We start from the raw sequence: 21415 nt of genomic DNA, 5'->3' as shown, positions 1-21415 counted from the left end.
AGGTAATCAGTGGAGTGCCGCAGGGCTCGGTCCTGGGCCCGATCCTATTCAACATCTTTATAAGAGACTTGGCAGAAGGGCTGCGAGGTAAAGTAACATTATTCGCCGATGTTGCCAAACTAAGCAATGTAGTGGGCAAAAGCACAACAGACATAAATTCAATGTCCGACAACATGATGCACGACCTACTCCTACTGGAGCGCTGGTCTAGGTCCTGGCAACTCAGCTTCAATGCCAAAAAATGCAAAGTCATGCACCTGGGCAGCCAAAATCCATGCAAGACTTACACCCTTAATGGCGAGATCCTAACAAGAACTGAAGCAGAACGAGACTTAGGGGTGATCGTCAGTGAGAACATGAAGACTGCCAATCAAGTGGAGCAAACTTCATCCAAGGCAAGGCAAATCATAGGTTGCATACGCAGGAGTTTCGTCAGCCGTAAGCCTGAAGTCATTATGCCATTGTATAGATCCATGGTGAGGCCCCACCTGGAATACTGTGTGCAATTCTGGAGGCCGCATTACCGTAAGGATGTGCTGAGACTGGAGTTGGTCCAGAGAATGGCCACCCGGATGGTCTCGGGACTCAAGGATTTCCTGTACGAGGAACGGTTGGATAAGTTGCAGCTGTACTCACTCGAGGAACACAGAGAGAGGGGTGACATGATCGAGACATTCAAGTATCTCACGGGCCGCATCGAAGTGGAAGAAGATATCTTCTTTTTCAAGGGTCCCGCGGCAACAAGGGGGCATCCGTGGAAAATCAGGGGCGGGAAACTGCAAGGGGATACCAGAAAATTCTTTTTCACTGAAAGGGGGTTGATCGCTGGAATAGTCTTCCACTTCAGGTTATTGAGGCCAGCAGCATGCCTGATTTTAAGGCCAAATGGGATAGATACGTGGGATCTATTCACAGAGAAAGGTAGGGGAGGGTCATTGGGGTGGGCAGATTAGATGGGCCGTGGCCCTTATCTGCCGTCTATTTCTATGTTTCTATGTTTGAAAAAGAAGTATAAATGTGGGTTATGTGTAAGAGAAAGAGGCTAAATGATAGGGTGAAGATGAAAGCCTGTCGAGACGATAAGCAACAGTGGAGAGGGATGGTTCCGAGAATGGGATGAGAGAGAGCATGGTGATGGTCAAAGTAGGGAAAACTCCCACCAATTGGTTCCTGTGTCTCTTTCACTCCCCCACCCCATCCAACCGCGAGCGACTTCCTATAATTCTCTTCCTCAATCTCTGACAGCCAGGCCCTATCACTCTCTTTCCCCCTCAGGTCCCTGTCACTCTCTCAGTTTTCCTCTCTCTCAACCAGTCCTGTCACTCTCCCCGTCAGTCTGTCATTCTTCCTGCCGTCAGTGAGTCCCTGTCATTCTCTGATTCTTACTCCCCCCGTGAGTCATTCTCTCACTCCCTCCAGCCAGCCTCTCTCGTTCTTCTCCTCTACCATTCCTCAGGCAGTCTCATTCTCCCCACAGCCAGTCCCTGTCACTCTCTCATTCTCTCCCTCTCTCATCCAGTTCCTGTCATTCTCTCACTTTTCTCCCCCAGCCCTTATCATTTTCTTATGCTTCCTCCCCAGTCAGTCAGTTTTCCTCTCCCTCAGCCAATCTCTGTCATTTTCTGGCTCATCCCCTCTCTCAGCCAGTCGCTATCATTCTCTTCCTCTCCTCAGCTGGTCTCACATTCTTCCTCTCCCTCATCTAGTTCTTATCATTCTCTCTCTCCCCTTGCCAGTTCCTGTCATTCTCTCCCTCCCTCCCCCCAAGTTTCCCACACATTCTCGTTCTTTCCCCGACTCAATATTGGTGGCTTAGATGTTTATTTTCTAGACAATGGGGGTATTTCAGGGTATTGAAGCTCAAGGTTTATTGGAAGGGGGACCACTGCTATATTCCTTTTAATATGTTGTATATAAATTTGTTGCTGAGGAGTTCAGTGCAGAAACTGAGAGATTTGAAGCACATCAGAGAGAGATTAGAAAATACTAGGACAAATGGTATTTTTCCAATTTTTATCTGAACTTTTTGTCTTTTGTATTGCGGGTGTTTTAGTGGGGTAGAATCTCTAATCCAGGCATGCAGAGTGGGTTGAAGTGTGCTTTTGGAATGGAGTGGAGCATTTTCAGAGATTCTTTCCCTGTGATCTGTGATATCATGGTATGTGGTAATGGCATGGAAAATTAAGAAATGCTCCAAGAAAAAGTTGAAAAAACTTCAGCAAAAAAGAAGCTGGCTTTCTCCTGACTCTGTGAAAGAGTGAAGGATAAACTGTGCCTGATCTGTGAGAGGCTGAGGCTCAGGAGGTGGATGTGTCTCGTAAGTGTGAGAGTGTGGTTTGATGTGTATTTGAAAGACGTATTTGTGTATTTATAAGGTTGCATATTCTCATGTATGTGAACAGGGCCGTAGCCAGAAGGGGAGACAAGCATTTCCTCTTAGTCCCACCTCTCACCCCCTTTGGCCACTCCCCCATCCCCCACCAGCCCATGTGGCCTGAACAGCAGAAGTCGTCAGGCTGCTCCAGCCTCTGACCTCCAGCACTTCCGTGCGTGCTCACTCTGTATCTAAACCCAGTATGCACGGAAGTGCTGCATCAACCCCAGCGCACACGGCCGACTTCCTGCTACTGAGGCAGAGGAACTGTTTGGCTGGCGGGACTCAAGCCTAGGTACTGTCTGCCCCTGAGGATCCCCCACCCCTGTGGCTATGACACTGTATGTGAGAGGCAGTGTTTGTGTACAGTATGTCAGAGAGGGGTTCTGTAAGTGCTTGTATGTTGATGTGCATATGGAGGGTGTTTATATGTGTATAAGGGACAGAGGGATGTGTATGTGTGTGTGAATACATATTTACTAGAGACAGAGAAAGTTACATCTGCTGCCACTATAGAAATTTTAAGTAGTAATAGTAGCAGTCCATTTGGGGGAAAAGGACAGTTTGTACTTATATATGTTTGTGTGAGTTTATGTATACAGTATATTTTGATTATGGGAGAAAATTGGGGGGTGAATTCCTTCAAAAAGATGGTAAATAAATCCTAATAAATAAATAGTGATGGGAGAGTGTGTGCATCTATTGATATGGGTTGGCTGTGACAAGAGGGAGCGAAGCCTGATGTCTGTCTGCGTCCCGCCTGTGGCGAGAGACAGGTGAAGGCTTGACGACGCCAGTGGGGGGAACTGACTTCACAACCAGCATTTAAACAAGGCTGACCCGAGCCTGAATGGATTGGTGGGCAAGGCCCTGGCCACCTTGTTGGGCAGACTGGATGGACTGTGAGGATCTTTTTCTGCCATCATCTACTATGTATGAGGGAGGGGGGTGTATTTAAGGAATATTGATGTGAGAAGGTGTATGTGTGTGTGTTATAGGAGGGGTGTGTGTGTATTTATATACAGTGGTACCTCGGTTTACGAGTGCACTGGTTTGCGAGTGTTTTGCAAGACGAGCAAAACATTTGCAAAATCGGCACCTCGGAAACCGAGCGCGCTTTGATTTGCAAGCGCCCCCCCCTGCGAACCGGTACCCTCCCCCCCGCGATCTGGCACCCCTCCGCCGCCATCGGGGCCCCCCCCCCCGCCGCCATCGGGCCCCCCCCCCCCCCCGCTGCCATCGGGCACCCCCCGCCACGACCTGAGGTCCCCCCAACCCACTCGAACCCTCTTCTTACTTTGCTGTAGCCTCCGCAGCGGCACCGGCACCAGCATGTCCTGTGCGTTGGTGCCGATGCCTGAAGATCTGCTTCCTGTGCTGGGCCTTGAGCATGTGTGCATGCCCTGAGCATGTGCCCTGAGTAAGAAGATGACATCTTCCTACTCAGAGGACCCTCGGCCACAAGAGGGCATCCGCTCAAACTCAGAGGAGGGAAATTTAGGGGTGACATCAGGAAGTATTTCTTCACGGAAAGAGTGGTGGGGCACTGGAATAAGCTTCCGGAGCAGGTGGCCAAGACCAACAGCGTGCTTGACTTTAAGAATAAATGGGACATCTATGTGGGATCCCTACAGAGGCCTAATAAGACACTCAGACTTGATAGGGCGGGTCAGTAGAGTGGGCAGACTTGGTGGGCTATAGCCCTTTTCTGCCGTCATCTTTCTATGTTTCTATGCTCAAAGCCTGAGAGTTCACGTTCTATCAAAGCGAGTTTCCATTATTTCCTATGGGGAAACTCGCTTTGATAAACGAGCATTTTGGATTACGAGCATGCTCCTGCAACGGATTATGCTCGTAATCCAAGGTACCACTGTATATTGATTGGTCTGGGAGGGGGCGTATATGGGAAGATCTATCTGTCTGTTTTGTTTCTCTCTGAAGCACTTTCTCCAAGTGGGTTAGTTTGCGCATACCTGAACCTCACCCCTAAGCCAGGGCGTGCGCAAATCTTCTCAGTTTAGAGAGCTTCCTTCTGGAGTTTAGGTGCATTTGGAAGTTCTTTTTAATCAAGTTAATTGAATGAAAATAGTGCTTTGCTTAATTGCATAAGGACTATTAATAGCTGCCTCTGTGGAGGCTTACACAGCATCATTTATGAATTTGTGACTGTAGAATTGTAGTGAAATTTATGCTTCACTCTTCTGTACATAGCAGAATCCAATTGCAGGGAAAGAGTTCTGCCACGTTTTCTTCCTCCCGGACTGCATTTCTTGCCACTTGCTTTAAGGAGGGGGGGGGGGGGTGTATTTATTTCCAAATGTTGGTGTGAGAGGACGAGTGTGCATGTGTGTGTGAGAGCTTCCTGTATTGAGTGGATTAGCTGAACTGAGTCCAGGTGAAGGATTTGGGCTCTCAGATTTCCAGCAGCCCTTCCCTGGGGATACTCTGCAGCTGGAAGCAGAATTATCAGCACCATGTCTGAAGCAGGAAGCATGTGGACTCATAAATCAGGAGCGCTTGCTTCACTTTAATGAGAAGAGGGATTTGAAGGGACGGGAGGTTCTCCAAGGCACAGCGTAAAGAAGCTACTGGAAAAATAACATTGTTGGATTTTAACTGCTAGGAAAGAGTTGCTGGCTGGCTTTCACACTGCAGGGACTTCTGAAAAGTACAAAAAAGAAAGCCTTGCTAAAGAAAACTCGGCACAATCTTCTGAAGCAAGCTGAGCATGTCTGAACTGCAACCGACCTAGTCAAAAACCTGAACAGTCCATCCCACAACAATTCAGGATTATATTGCCTTTCTTTGGACCATAGAAGTCTACCCATTGGAGTTTGCCATCGAAACCCACTCCAGCCTTGCCGTTTACGGGACACAGACCATAAAAGTCTGCCCAGCGCTGTCCTCGCAATCCGATTGCCCTGCATGTCTGCCCCTTTACCCACAGTCTTCCTTCTGTCCAAGTTTCAAGTTTATTATAAAATTTGATTAATCGCTTATTCAAAATTCTAAGCGATGAACAAATCAATAAAATTACAAAATAGGACGGACAAACAAAAGTAACAAAAAATACTGAACCTTACAAAACATATTGAAGACTAACTTAACAAACATGATAAAACATGAGGAAAGGATGGGGGACAGAAATACAATTTGGTTGATAGAAGAAAAGACACTTATGGTTGAAAACAATAGGAAAGGAAAAAATCTCAAAGAAGTTATAAAAATAAAATGAAGCTCCTAGACAGTCCTTTTAGTCATTAAATGTGTCTATAAAAAGAAAGCTTTTAAGTTTGCTCTTAAATTTATCCAAATTATTTTCCTCTCTTAAGTATTCCATGTTTGAGGAGCTGTAGCGGAATAGATGAAGTGCCGTCGTGTATTAATAATTTTAAGCGAGGGGATGACTAATAAGTGTTGGTCATTGGACCTCAGTAATCTGGATGAGGTATAAGGAATCAATGATTTGTAAATGAAAGCCAGAGTTTTGTATATCAGAGATTTGAAGATAAGCAAACTTAATTTGTACATTATGCGATGTGCGACAGGAAGCCAGTGCTTTTTTAAGAAGAGGAGTCACGTGATCAAATTTCTTAGCTTTCATTATAAGTTTGATTGATGCAGTCTAGATGATCTGTAAACGTCCACATGATGTCGAAACCCTACCTAGATCCTCATAAACAAAAGATACCGGATCATGCTGAAAGATACTATGAGGTTCATTTTTGAAAGTGAAAAAAACATCCAAAAGCAGCAGATGGACTTTTTTTTTTTGCCAAAATGTCAAAATCACTATTTTCAAACCCATTTTTAAGACAGTTTTCTAAGCAGATTGGAAGTGTGTTTTAGGCTGGTCCTGTTTCAGTAAGGACTAAATGCCAAAAAGGTGTCCAAAGTGCCCAATTGACCACCGAAGAGAAAAGAGCCTGACCTCCCCCCTCCTCCGGAGTAGCCCTAGTGGTTGGTGCAGTGGAATGTAGAGAAGGAGCCAGGCCCATAAGCCACTTGTGGCAGAAAGTTTGAGCCCTCCAAAAGCCACCAAATATATATGTCTAGTTCAGTTCAGTACATCGTTTGCTCTTTCTGGAGGACTCAGCATAGGGGTTGTGGTGAGGTGTGTATGTGGAGTCCACTGCAGTGCCCCTTAGGCTGCTGAGATGTCTTGGGGGGGGGGGGGGGGGGGCAGTCCACTAAGAATCCTGGCCCCCCAGTCCTCACAATAAGTTTTTGTGTCTGTTTTTTCCTGGGACATTTTTTTGGTCTAAAATGGTACCAAAAGATAGAACACAAAACCATCCAGAAAATCTCATAAACCAATGATCCCAGATGAGTGGTCTTTATTCTAAAGCCTAGACGCAATAAGTGACTGGCTTCACACAAATAAGCTCTCTCTCAACATTGATAAATCCTGCGGCCTTCTACTTCCTATTAAAAACAGTGAGTCTCTATCAGGAAAGATCTTTATCAAATCCACTCCTATAAAAATCGAAACAAAAATAAAACTACTCAGAGTTATCATCGATAAGGACCTTACTTTTCACGATCACATCAGCTCGGTAGTAAAAATATGTTTCTACAAACTTCGCCTTATTCGTTCTCTTACTTCCATCCTAGACACAGATGCTATCAAAATTTTGGTTCATTCCTTAGTTATCTCCCACCTTGATTACTGCAACTCCCTATATAACGGACTCCTCCAAAAAGAAATCTGACGCTTACAATTAATCCAAAATACGGCAGTAAAACTCATATACAAATTAGGTAAATATGATCATGTCACCCCTCTCTTGAAAGAAGCACATTGGCTTCCTATCACACATCGTATTACTTATAAAATTATCCTTCTGACCTTTAAAATAAAACTCTCTCATCAGCCTTCATATCTTGATAGGCTTCTCATTCCTCAATGCTCAACACGTACACTTAGATCAGCAGACCAGAATTTCCTTTCAATTCCCTCTATAAAAGACTTTTTCCACACCAGAAAAACAAATTTTTCAGTAGTTGTCCCAACATTGTGGAATGCTCTGCCACATCAACTCCGACTCGAACAACAACTTGACAGATTCAAGATAAGCCTAAAGACTTTTTTATTTCGTGATGCTTTCATCTGCTCTTAAAGCATCTCCATCTTACTCAACCAACCGCTTCTATGAAGCGATCCCATCCTACATGTTTTATCCTCTCCCCCACCTTATCTCAATATTATATAAAAAATATATATATTTTTTTCTCTCTTCTTTTTCTTCTTCTAATTATGTAACTTTTCCCCTCCCTCCCCTCTTACCCCCACCTTCAAGTTCATCCAGTTAATGTCCTTAATGTACACTTTTATTATCTTCTTTTATATATATAATTTTTTATCTCTATTTTAAATATTTTATTGTAAACCGGCTAGATACTTGTTGATGGTCAGTATATTAAAAGTCAATAAACTTGAAACTTAAAAATTTCAATATGTCTCCTTTGGAATTGAGACAGGAGATAAGTCAGAGATGTCGATGCAATAAACACTCAGTCAGCGAGTCTCTATCAATTAAGAAGAAGCATATGATGGTGGTTATTATTGATTGAATTTGCTGTACCATTTACATGATCAAAGGATCTAGGTGGTTTACGTTAGAAAAATGAAAAAGACAAAGTAACAGTCAAAATGAAATAAGAAATAATCAATTCCTGCAGTGTCTCTTTCCCCCCTCCGCTTTGTCAATCCAGTGTTATTAGGAAATTAACTCCCAGGGAAAAAATAACGAGGTGAATGGAGACAGACAGAAAAGTAACTTCTTTGTAGACAGGATGTCGACTTTGTGGAACAGCCTCCTGGTAAAATGGCATCTGAATTTAAGAAAGCTTGGGAGTGATAGGAAGCAAAGTGGAGAGGCCATATGCTCTTTATCGAACCTCATATTATATCAGTGGTCTCAAACTCGCGGCCCGGGGACAACATGCGGCCCTCCAGGTACCATTTTGCGACCTGCGGTCTGTACTAGTGCTGCCCGCTCTTTGCAGCGTCCTCCGGCTTCCCCCCTGGCCTCCAGCTCTTACCTTCAGATAATTACAGTAGCATGTAGAGAGGATTGCCAGTGTGTAGCGATCCTCAGCATCATGTTCCCTCTGCTGCGATCCTGCCCCTGACGTTAAAGGAGGAGCAGGACCGCGGCAGAGGGAACATGCAGAGGCCGATGGCAGCCTGCAAGGAATGTTACAGCACTCTCTGCAGGCATGGTAATTAGCTGAAACTAAGACCGGGAGGCCAGGGGAAAAGCTGGAGGATGCTGCAAAGAAGGGAGGAATATGCAGGCCTTTGGGGGTGGGGGTGGAGATTTATAAACTATAAAGAGTTTTACCTCATGCAAAATTGTCATTTCTTTAATAAGACATTAACTTTTTTTCCTGCGGCCCTCCAAGTACCTACAAATCCAAAATGTGGCCCTGCAAAGGATTTGAGTTTGAGACCACTGTATTATATCAACTCTACTCGGACCCTCTTAGAAAAGGTGCAAAATCATTCTGAAGGATACCCCGACATGTTATAAACCCTACCCAGACCTTCAAAAATACAATAGCAAGTGACGCTGAGAGATCAGCCCTACCTGGGTCCATATCATAGAGATACTAGATCAGGTGACTCAAGGGTTTTGTGCTTGTGTTATATACTGGTATTTATCATATTCATGAGCATTAAGTGATTCTATTTCCTTTCAGCCCTGGTCCTGCTGTTGAAAGATCCCGTCCCTGCAGTGCGCATCAAAGCAGTAGAAACCCTGGGGCGACTGGTCAGGTTGGGGTAACTGGCACTAGAGGTGGAATGAAGAGACTCACCATGAAGACACCAGAAGCTTCAGTGACTAAACTATTACTATTTCTGGTACTCTGCTGAGAGACTTCCTGCTCCAGGAGATTGTGCCTCCAGTGCTCTCAACCACCATCGCAGTGTTTCTGCTTCCCTGACTCTAGACTTTCTTGTTCAGTGGGATGTCCCCTCCCCCAGCCATCATTACAATATCATTCCCTCTGTTGCTGCTGGCCACCGTTATCATGTTCCTGTCTCTGAAATGGGACCAGGGTGGGGGGGTGTACACTGGAAGGGCTGACTCTAGCAACTGAGGGCAGAGGTGGATAACAGTGACAGAGGCAACAGACAGGAACAGTGGGACCAAAACGTACCAGCCAGAACAAATAAAGAATGATGAATGATCAACCAGAGGCAAGATGACTCCTCTCGCAGAGTCAGCACAAGCTACTTTTCTTTCATTTCATGCTCAGCACATATTTATCTTATTTTGGGGAGGGTGAGGGTCAGTTATCGTGTTTAGTTGACAGTGGAAGATATAGCTATGCAAGGAAGTATGCCACCTAACCCTGTAGAAAGCTGTCCAAGGGTCCGTGCGGCCTAGAGACCCCACACTTCAGAGAATGGGCTAAAGGTCAACGTAGTCTCTACCTCAACCTGATACAGAGCAGAACAAGGTCAAACGTGTCCTCAGCTCTGTGCTGCAGAGACCAGACCAAGGGACAGTTTACTTGCCTTTGTCAGTTTCACGTTGTTCTGGGCCTTCGTTTCATGTGGATTGAAGCTGATGCATCATCAGTGCCTGATTCTGTGGAGAGGTCGGGAGCTTCTTTCACTTCGTTTCATGAGTGCTTTGTACCGTTTGAGTTTGGGAATTCTCTGTGCCTTTGGGGATATTTTTATTGACTTTATAGCACCTTACTGAGTGAGTGGATTACACTTTCACCAATTGTTTAGATTGCTCAAAGGTTAAAGAGGTAACGTGTTATTTTCAGAATTTTTCCACTTAGATACAATGATGTACATAAGAATATAAGGACTTATTTTTTAAATAAAATGAGCTGGCATGTCCCAGTGTGGCGTTAACTTCCTGTGTGCTGTGTGTTTTTGCCTTGGGGCAGGGGATGGAATTAAAGGGCGGGAGAATTGAATTGCCTTCTGACCAGCGATATTGTCCCATTGCATGTGGCACATAAAGTTGTTTTTGTCTGCACCAAATTGCCCTCTATTAGCTCAGACACTGCACTTGAGATGTGCCATCCCTTGCTCTTTAACCTTCTCTCACAGGGCAGCTTCTCCTCAGGGTCTGCTGATTATACGGAATTATGGAGTCTTCTACCATCAAAGATAAGGCAACAAACTTCATACAAAGTTTCTTTTTAAGGAAATTTGGTTGTTTAATCAAAAACATTTAAGTTTAAGGAGAAGATAAATAAGAGAGTTATGGATTAAAAATAAGAAAGAACAGGGAAACTAATGTGTAGAGTTTTTGTGACTTGTTAGTGACATTTTATAATATTGATGTGATTGTTACAAAGTGTGTTGCTGTTTTGGCAGTTTACTGATTATTGTAATCTGCTGGGAGCCTGAAGGTTAAGTTGCAGTATACAACTTCAAATTAAAAGATTTGATGTCTTCAATCTGTGTGGCTAATGTGAAGAGCCGCCTGTTATTACGGCTTTCAATAACTGACCTCACAACAACCCAATATGCTGGTATAAGTAATATATATTTTATTAACAATCAATAACAGGTTACAAGAGCAAATCCCTTCAGCATATAGAGCTGACAGATAATATACCTCAAGCGCTTGAGTATACCTGGATGTCTGTCCTGAAAACAGGCACTTAGATATAGGCACATGATCTATAAGCTATAAGTCTGCTATTCTTGTGACAAAAGAAGCGTATTATGCACAGCTCCTTCAAAAAGCCCTCAATCCACGTTGGTGCATATTATGTATTTGATTGTCACTGGACATACATTGCTTGTCATTTCATTAATTGGACAATATTTTTACTTTCCTTAAGTCATATTGCGCAGGACATCCTCTATTCACCAAGGTTCTAATCAATTCCCGACAAATGCCTTTCTAATATCAAGTTCCTCAGTTTTCCCGAGCACAGCCCATTCCTTATTTGTACAGTAATTATATATATATTCTTTGATTAGGATATGTGGTAATTCCTTTTTGTGCTGGCTGGTAATTTTATTCTCACAAAATGGACTTCTCTATTTCAGCAGCTGTTCTGCTGAATTCTGTATGAAGGATGGGTTCCACTTGGCTTGGCTTTGCTAATTTTAGTAGAGATAACAGTTTGTGAGAATAGTAATGTTTCAAAAGTACTTTTTAGGCCTGTAAAAAGTATTGCCATTTTCCTATTATTCTGGGGATTTCAGGGGGCTTTGTCTTCACCTCCAGTATTATGAGGGTTTTAAAATCTTCACTTGTATGCACCTGTACAGGTCTCTCTCCTCCTCCTTCCTCAGTGCCTTCAGCACAAGATTGGGGATGGGGGTGGCAGCACCATTCTCATTGTGTTTAGGCCTCCCTTGAGATGTTTATAGATTCCCAGTTCTTTCAAATAGGCTCCTTGATCTATGATGGGTTTCAAAAAGACACGCATTGATAAATGGAGACGTTGGGTAGATGGTCATTTCAGCCCACACCAGGAAGAGTTTGAATTCCAAATGTTTGGTGAGCTCATTGATTCACAAAGTGTCGTTAATGTTGAAAAACATTTGTAAGAAATTGCCTAATTTTAGATAGACTGCACTCATCACAGAAAAGTTGAGTATTGAGTCTCCAGCTGGGATTTTGGGTAGGAGAATGTGAACTACACTGAATTTCCATAGATATAGGCACATGATCTATAAGCTATAAGTCTGCTATTCTTGTGACATAAGAAGCGTATTATGCACAGCTCCTTCAAAAAGCCCTCAATCATTCGAGTTACTTATTCACATTGATGTATTCTCTGCCTCCCACGGGAACAATCACAACAGCCCAGCTTACCTTAACAGCGAAGCACTCTCTGACTACTTTCAAGCCAAAATTGACAACATCCGCAGCACCCTCAACTCTACTAGCCATGGAACGCCTCGCCTAGCCTACCTCCAGAGCTCACTCAAGGACTCTCCATGCAGATCCCTACCTCAACTCCACCTGATTGCACAAGAGCAACTCTCGGAAACCATGAAACAGCTATGTCCATCCAATTTGTTCCTTAATCCATGCCCATCCAACCTCCTACTATCAGTACAAGATGCATTCACCAAATTAGTCCTTCCTCTCCACCCTATTGACCGTGAAAGTACCATTCATAAGAACATAAGAATTGCCGCTGCTGGGTCAGACCAGTGGTCCATCGTGCCCAGCAGTCTGCTCACGCGGCGGCCCTTAGGTCAAAGACCAGTGCCCTGTCAGTTTCCTGTCTTTGTTTCCTGCGTATAGCCTGTCTGGTTCTGGTATGTTGCGTATATCCTCTTCGGTAAATACAGATGCAAAAAATGTGTTTAGATTTTTGGCGATGGCTTTGTCCTCCTTAAGCACTCCCTTTATTCCATGGTGATCCAACGGCCCCACCACTTCCTTCGTGGGTCATTTCCCCTTAATATATTGAACAAACGGCTTGAAGTTTTTTGCTTCCTTGTCTATTTTTTCCTCATAGTCTCTTTTGGCCTCTCTTACTACCTTATGGCACCTGCTTTGATGTTTGTTCTTTTTCAAGTTTTCGTCCATTTTTGACCTTTTTCATTCCTTAAACAAAGTCTTCTTGTCTCTGATGGCTTCCTTCACCGCTACAGTAAGCCACGCCGGTTCCTTGTTCTTTTTCCTCTTGGATCCCTTGTTGATACGCGGTATATATAGATTTTGCGCTTCGGTGACTGTGTCCTTAAAAAGGGACCATGCTTGCTCTAGTGATTTTACAGTGCTTATCCTCTTCATCCCCATCAAGGTAGGGAGAACGAGAGAGCACTCTCTAAAGTTGAAAGGGGATAGATTCCGTACAAACGTAAGGAAGTTCTTCTTCACCCAGAGAGTGGTGGAGAGCTAGAATGCTCTTCCATAGTCTGTTGTAGGGGAAAACACTCTCTAGGGATTCAAGACTAAGCTGGATAAGTTCCTGCTAAACTGGGACGTACGCAGGTGAGGCTGGACTCATTTAGAGTACTGGTCTTTGACCTGGGGGCCGCCGTGTGAGCGGACTGTTGGGCAGGATGGACCACTGGTCTGACCCTGCAGCGTTAATTCTTATGTTCTTATGAGTCTCATCGCTTCATAATTTCCTTTTCAGAAGTTCAGTGCCGTGGCCGTCATTCTGGATCGATGTTTTGCCCGTGTCCAAGTTGAAGTGGAAATTGGCCATCATCAAATCCATCCTTAAGAAGCCCACCCTCGATCCCCAGGATCCCAGTAGCTACAGACCGGTTTCCAACCTACCATTCATCTCGAAGCTATTAGAGAAGATAGTACTGCAACAAATACAACCCTTCATGGATTAACAAGAGGACCTCTCCACTTTTCCAGTCTGGTTTCAAGCATTGCATAGCACAGAGACTGTCCTAATGGGTAGACAACTGCTGGTCCATACTTGACAAAGGAAATGTTGCCCTACTGGTCCTGCTTGACCTCAGCACAGCCTTTGACAGTCGATCACCAAATCCTGCTCACCAGACTTGTCAACCTAGGAGTCACAGAGTTGGCACTAGAGAATGACACAGAAAAAAAATTTGTCCCCATCACTGTCCCATCCCTGCAACCACCAATCCTGTCCCTGCCACATCAATCAATCCTATAGGACAAAATCATTTCATATATATCTGGATGACACCTACTCATAATGATGAATAATTAATTGTTGCAGTCTGTTAGCAATATAAATAAAGTTTTAATCTATATAAAATTCATAACAGTATTAAAATTAAATGTATTCATGAATTTAACTAATTTATTTTTTTATCATTTCACCAACCATAGATTCTTCAGACTGAAGGGGACAACAAGTACGAGGGGGCATTCGGAGAAACTGAAGGGAGATAGGTTCAAAACAAATGCAAGGAAGGTTTTTTTCACACAAAGGGTCGTGGACACTTGGAATGCGCTACCGGAGGAAGTGATCAGGCAGAGTACGGTACAGGGATTCAAACACAGATTGGACGGATTTCTGAGGGATAAAGGGATCGTGGGATACTGAGGGAGGAGCTGGGATGTAACACAAGTATAGAAAGCTAACCAGGTAATAAGTATAGAAACCCAACCAGGTCGTGCATGTGCAAGACCAGAGGGTTAGGACTTCGATGGGAAGATAGGACTTCAATGAGAAACCAAAGTGGCAAGGGAGCCCCTTCTGGTGATTCAGACAGGTCGTGACCTGTTTGGGCCGCCGCGGGAGCGGACTGCCGGGCAGGATGGACCTATGGTCTGACCCGGCGGAGGCACTGATTATGTTCTTATGTTATGTTCTTATTTCCCCTTAAATTACATCAAACATCCATTGCTGTTAACATCTGAGCCTAACTCTCTCTGATACAAAGTGCAATCAGTAGATATTTTAAAAGCGTCTTCATGACAGAATATGCTGCAAACTAAGATATTAAAGAGAATGTGTTGCTGATTCTATTTATCCATATTTGTATGCATGTAACCAAGACAGAAGGGAATGAAAACAATTATACACCACTACCCACCTTGATACAGGAGGATCAGGACGGTTTTGTGTCGGGCAGGCAGGCGGGACATAATGTACGCAAACTTTTGTTGGCTATGGCATATTGTGACTACCATCAAATTCCTTCTCTGCTCATTAGTTTTGACTCAGAGAAGGCATTTGATCGGGTCGAATGGGCCTTTCTTTTTCTGTTTTTGGCTAGATATGGGATCTCGGGGTTCTTCATGCAGGCCTTACGAACCTTGTATTCCAACCCGGCGGCAGCGGTGCTAGTTAATGGTTGTCCCTCCTCAGTATTTCGACTGGAGAGGGGGACTAGGCAGGGTTGCCCGTTGTCCCCACTTTTATACATCTTGTTTTTGGAGCCTTTATTGATCCAGCTTCAGCATCATCCGGATCTCTCAGGGGTGGCGGTGGGCAGCTCGTCGATCCGCTGCATGGCTTTTGCTGACGACATTATGGTTATCCTTACGGACCCGAAGAAGGCTCTAGGTCCTTTATTGGATCTCTTTCATAGTTTTGGGGAGCTCTCTGGATTGAAGCTTAATGTCTTTAAATCGGAGGCTATGGCTTTACATCTTGATATCGATGCGGTGTGGCCTCTTTTTCCACTGAGAGCGACACCTCTCCAGGTTAAATATTTAGGGGTCTATGTACCTTCAGCTCTGAATCAGTTGTATGAGGCTAATGTGGGACCCTTACTTAAAAAAACGGTTGAGCTCCTACGTCTTTGGGGTGCACTCCCTCTCTCTTTGTCCGGGCGTATCTATTTGTATAATATGATGCTGGTGCCTCGATGGTTGTATCTTCTACAGACCTTACCCTTATGGCTGAAACATAGGGATTTGGATGTTTTGTATAAAGTGTTGCGTACCTTTTTGTGGGGTGGCAGAAGGCCTCGCCTACCACTTCATGTGTTAATGTTACCTCTCTCTATGGGTGGATTTGGTCTGCTTGATCTTCAGCTTTATAATTTGGCCTATGGGCTGAGGGTTCTCCGTGATTGGTGTCTTGAAAGTTCGGTTGCCCTAAATTATCCACTAGAAAAGGATTTGTTGGGACCGGTGGCGGGGTTGTATGTCCTTCATGCTCCTTCTATCCGTTTGCCCCTGCCTATACGGACTCATGTTGTTTGGGCCTATATGCGCTGGAGATGGAAACTCTTGTGTAGGAAGTTTTCTTTGAACTTTAGTGAGACACCGTTTCTTCCCTTGGTAGGAAATCTGGACTTTACTCCGGGTTCGGAGACTCGCACTTTTAGTATTTGGTATGCCCGGGGCATTAAAAGAGTGGGGGACCTTCTACATGAGCAGGGGCGCCTGCTTACCCCCTCAGAACTTCAGTCCTTATACGACCTTGACACTGTTGATATGTTCGGGTACTTTCAGGTGCGTCATTATATCTCTGGCCTAGACACATTGGGGGTGACAGCTCACAGTGCTGATCGCTTGGGTCGGTGTCTGGCTTTATGGGAACCGGTGGCCCCTAAGCTGAGCTATTATATCTCGACCTTACTGACCTTGTGTCCTGATACTCAGACTGGTCACCTGGCACGCGCCTGGAGCCAGGACTTGCAGAGTGACATCTCGCCGGATGTGCTTTCCCATGGTTTTGGCAGCATTGCGGCTGTTTCTTGGAGTATGATTCATCGGGAGCAGGAATATAAGTTGTTGCATAGAGCTTTCATTTCACCAGTCCGAGCCTTTCGAGCGGGTTTCGCTGACAGGGATACTTGCCCTAAGTGTGCCTCTCCTGGAGCCACGTTGGGGCATATGTTTTGGACATGCTCTTGTATACAGCGGTTTTGGTCTCGGGTTTGGCCTTATCTTCGTTCGTTCCTGCCGAATTTGCCAGCTTGTTCTCCTTTGATTGCTCTTTTTTATGTACTGGATGGGATGGGATCTCTGCCCAGAGGGCACTGTTTGTCCAGAAAGCTTTCTTACTGGCCAAACGGGTGATTTTAGTGTGCTGGCGGGAGCAGGCTATCCCAACGGTGGTACAATGGCAATGTTCACTCTTTGAATTGGCCTTGCTGGAGTGCCGGGCTGTGTCCGGTAGGGTTCCCCGTAGTTGGGATCGTTTTCAGGAGATTTGGGAGGCTTATTGGACGGCTTTGCCGCACCGTTCTAGGAGTTTACTGCTTAACTCATAGGATATGGGGGACTGCACCTCTTTCTTTCTATTATATTTTGCTCTCTGGCGCTTGTTGCTTGTTTCCTCACTCATTCATACATACCTGTGTTTTTTCTGACATCTTTCTTTTTGTTGTGCCATCCACATGGGAGAGGGGGGGCTGGGTGGGTAGGTTGGGTATCTTTGGAGTGATATTTGTAAAATCTTTTCTGAGCACTTGATTCTTTATGGCACTGTGTGACTGTTGTATTCTTAGTTGATGCCTTGTACTTAGGGTTTGCCGTGGTGTATTATTGCTCTTTTGGCACGGCTGCCTTTTGTTGTGTTCTTTGTTTTTTCTTGATTTGCTCAATAAAATATATTTAAAAAAACAAAAACAAAAACAAAAAAACAATTATACACCACAATCAATATCTTTAGGCTAGGGATGTCACACACTCTCTGCTCCATCCACGGCAAGACAGAACGACCCAACAGAGCTGTTGACATTGACAGGAGGTGGCCCAAAGACAGGGAACTGATGCTGATCCCTACAATACAGCGACAATATCAAAGGCAATCTGCAACCACCTCCGCTGTATCGGCAAGAAACCAGAACGCAAAACAAAACATTCTGATACTTAACATTCACTTCAGCCACACAGGCGCGGCCATACCGGAAGTGCAAAGGCCCCAATTAAGAACACCCAGAAGCAGGGCGATCCGATCCATCAGACCACACCGGCGAGACAGTATTCACCACGAACAGGCACCGGGTAGCAACAGCAGAGGCCCCCGAGCCACCTAAGCAGTAGTCCAGGACAACGACATCTTCACAAGGGCAATGCACACTTCTGAAATAGGCTCTCCCTCTCCGTCCTCAAATCAACTTCACTCCCATCACAAGGGGGCGGTACCTCGCACTTGATGTACTGGAATACAACAGCTCCAGGCTATTGTCTGCTTCCTCTCTCCAACCTACAGCTCACTCTCTCAAGCAGGATCTCACCTGAAGCCACCTCTAGCCTGGATCTCACCTAGTTCTGGCCTCAGAACAAATGATCCATCAGCCACTGATGATTCCAGAAATGACTCTCCTGCTTCAGGCCCCATTCTGGAATGAAGACAGCGTCGAGTGTTCCAGCCATCTCTTTCATCATCAGGTACAATTTGCATGCGATTATGGTAATGAGATGGAACTTTCTTTTAGATTAGATCCTTCTTATTTGAATGGAGAAAAAAAACTATTCATAAAGTTCTTTTGCAGTTAAAAGAAACAGTTGGAATACAGTTGGAATGTTCATCTTCATGTAATTAATCAAGTAAAACCTATAATTATTTTTTTCATTTTCTTTTTCATTCAGTAAACCCTAATAATAACTGAATAACACAATATAAAATTAGAGCACTTTTCCACTTACATAGTTATTCATTTAACTCATCGGTGTCTCTTGAGATGCCAAAAATTCCTTTAATTTTTCTGGATCCTCAAATTGATAATATTTGTCTTTGAGTGTAACCCTCATCAGAGCAGGGTAATATACCCATACTTGGCCCCAATATCTCTCAATGGTTGTCTCAAAAGCAGAAATTGTTTATGTAGCTGCACAGTTTCTTTGGCAAAGTCTGGAACAAACAGCTTTGAGCCAATATAAATCACATTTTTTGTTTCCTTTGCCACTCTTAAAAGCTCTAGAACATGTTGAAAACATAATAAACGTAGTATTACTGGCCTGGGTTTGTCCTGATTTTGAGGTCTCCTTCCTGGGATCCTGTGAGCTCTTTCTATTTCAATTGGCATTTTTACTTTGATAGGTAGTATTTTTGGTATTAATTCTTCAATAAAAGATATTATGTTTCTTCCTTCAGCCCCTTCCTTTAAGCCAAGGATCCTTATATTCTGCCTTCTTGAGTGATTCTCAATATCTGTCATCTTCTTTTTCATTTCTTTTAGGATCTTATGATCCTCTTTGTAATCTTTTTGCACCTGCTCAATTTTCTCCACTCTACACTTGACAGCTTGGTACCTCTCAACATCACCCTTCTTCGGTTTTCTCAATCTGTAAGAGACATTTTAGAAGCTTCTAGGAAGCCTACCACTAGACAATGCTATCACCAAAAATGGACTAGATTTTCTACATGGTGTTTTTCTCATCATAAGGAGCCTCAGCATTCCTCCTTATCTTCTGTTTTGGATTACCTTTTGCACTTATCCAATTCTGGCCTCAAGTCTACATCGATCCGAGTCCATCTCAGTGCAATTGCGGCTTTCCATCAGCCTTTTGAAGGGAAACCCCTCTCTGCTCATCCGGTGATTTCCAGATTCATAAGGACTTTTCAATGTCAAACCTTCTCTCAAACCACCTCCTGTGGTTTGGGACCTCAATGTTGTCCTTGCTCAAATGATGAAGCCTCCATTTGAACCAATTGACAAGGCTCATCTGAAGTATCTCACTTGGAAAGTGGTGTTTCTCATTGCCCTCACTTCGGCTCGACGAGTCAGTGAGCTGCAAGCTTTAGTTGCTGATCCACCTTTTCACGGTGTACCATCATGACAAGGTGGTTCTTCGTACTCATCCTAAATTCCTCCCTAAAGTGGTATCAGAATTTCATCTCTACCAATCCATTGTTCTTCCACTGTTCTTTCCGAAGCCTCATTCTCATCCTGGAGTAGTAGCTCTTCATACTCTGGACTGTAAATGTGCTTTTTGGAACGCACCAAACCACACAGAACTGCTCAACTTTTTGTCTCCTTCGATCCAAATAAGTTGGGACATCCTATTTCTAAGCGTACCATCTCCAACTGGATGGCTGCTTGTATCTCATTCTGCTATGCCCAGGCTGGATTACTCCTACACAGTAGAGTCACAGCCCATAAAGTTAGAGCGAAGCTTCAGTAGCTTTCCTCAGATCTACTCCTATTGAGGAAATTTGCAAGGCTGCTACTTGGTCCTCGGTTCATATCTTCACTTCTCACTATTGCCTGGATACCTTCTCCAGACGGGATGGACAGTTTGGCCAAACAGTATTACAAAATTTATTTTCCTAAGCGCCAAGTCTCCCACCATCCCACTATGGTTAGCTTGGAGGTCACCCATATGTGAGAATAGGCTGCCTTCTTGTCCTGGGATAAAGCACAGTTACTTACCATAACAGTTGTTATCCAGGGACAGCAGGCAGCTATTCTCACAACCCACCCACCTCCCCTGGTTGGCTTCTCTGATAGCTATCTAAACTGAGGAGACGCGCCCTACGCTGGGCGGGAAGGCATTCGCGCATGCGTGGTGCAGTCGACTCGAAACTTCTGGTTTCTTCAAGAAAGTCTGCTTTTGAGGCTTCCGCTATCGGGCTCCGTCAGTAACGTCACCCATATGTGAGAATAGCTGCCTGCTGTCCCTGGATAACACCTGTTACAGTAAGTAACTGTGCTTTCTCTAGGCAGGGATTGAATTAGTAGTTTTCCTTAGTGTTCCTAGGAGGAGTGCATTGGGCAGGAATAGAAATTAATGCACACAGCCTTCACAAAGATAAGTTCAAAGCACCTGAGAACATTTGAACCTGCTTTTCGTGTATACCAAATTGTAAAGAACCAGGGAGGAAAGCCAACTGGGCAAATTGCATTAGCCACTTATGTATGTTTAACCTGTAACCTGTTCCCTGTTCTGAGCTGTTTGGGGGACAATGGGATAGAAAATGAATGAAATAAATAAATTAGTCTTGACCTGCTTTCATTTACTGTTACTATGCAGAGTGAGACAGGGAGGAAAATTAGGAGAGAAAAATCTGAGAGGACAGCAAGATCAAGAGGAAGTGAGGAGATGGGAACAAGAGTCAGATGAGGCAGAGAGTGCAGGGAATAAGGAGGGAATAGAAGAGGCACGGATAAGAAGGACAGGACAAGGGGACAAGGAAAAGATAGGGGAAGTCAAGCAGAGAGGGATAAGAAGGGAAGAGAGAAGAGGAAATGATGGGAATGACAGTATGAGGGAGGGGTGGTAAGACAGAAGAAAATGGAAATGTGGCCTCTCAACCTGTTTTTCACATTCATGATATCTGGCAAGAGGGGTGACAGAAGCTGCCAGACCCGGTATGATGGGAGGGAGAGTCATAGACTGTGTGGAGATACCTCTGCTCTTTTCAGTGTGCCTTCACTGTAGAAATGCTGAAAATGTCCCTCTTATAATGCAAGGTGGTAAAATGACTCCATTTAGTGCAGGTGTGAGTGTTGGAAATGAGAATGGAGCCACTGAATAAAATGTTGAAACAGTTCTTCAAAATAAGTGTTGACAGAAGAGAAATGAACTCAGATGTTATGCAAAGCCCAGGAATAGCAGGGAGGTAGGCTGGCTCTGCTTCCAGCACGCAGGGCCTTGCCTGACTTGCATTAATGTAAGACTCTCTCATGTCACATCAGAGGTGTGTTCCTAAGTCCCATTAAGAACTTTAGACTCCCTTACACCTCGG

The 21415-nt window shown here is 44.3% G+C and overlaps 1 protein-coding gene across 5 annotated transcripts in view; it reads left to right on the top strand.

Annotated features, from left to right (window-relative positions):
- The window catches only part of MROH1 (maestro heat like repeat family member 1), a 411563-nt gene extending 401310 nt beyond the window's left edge, over positions 1-10253 (top strand). For all 5 annotated transcript variants that reach the window (XM_033934479.1, XM_033934480.1, XM_033934481.1 and 2 more), the window contains one exon: positions 9080-10253. In XM_033934479.1, the coding sequence (XP_033790370.1) occupies positions 9080-9165 (86 nt within the window). In that variant the 3' untranslated portion in view covers positions 9166-10253. The remainder of the gene's footprint in view (positions 1-9079) is intronic.
- The last annotated feature ends 11162 nt before the right edge of the window (positions 10254-21415 follow it).

Source organism: Geotrypetes seraphini, chromosome 2 (assembly GCF_902459505.1).
Source record: "Geotrypetes seraphini chromosome 2, aGeoSer1.1, whole genome shotgun sequence".
NCBI lineage: Eukaryota > Metazoa > Chordata > Amphibia > Gymnophiona > Dermophiidae > Geotrypetes > Geotrypetes seraphini.
Note: the sequence above shows the minus strand (reverse complement) of the source record. Positions and strands in the feature narration are given on the sequence as shown.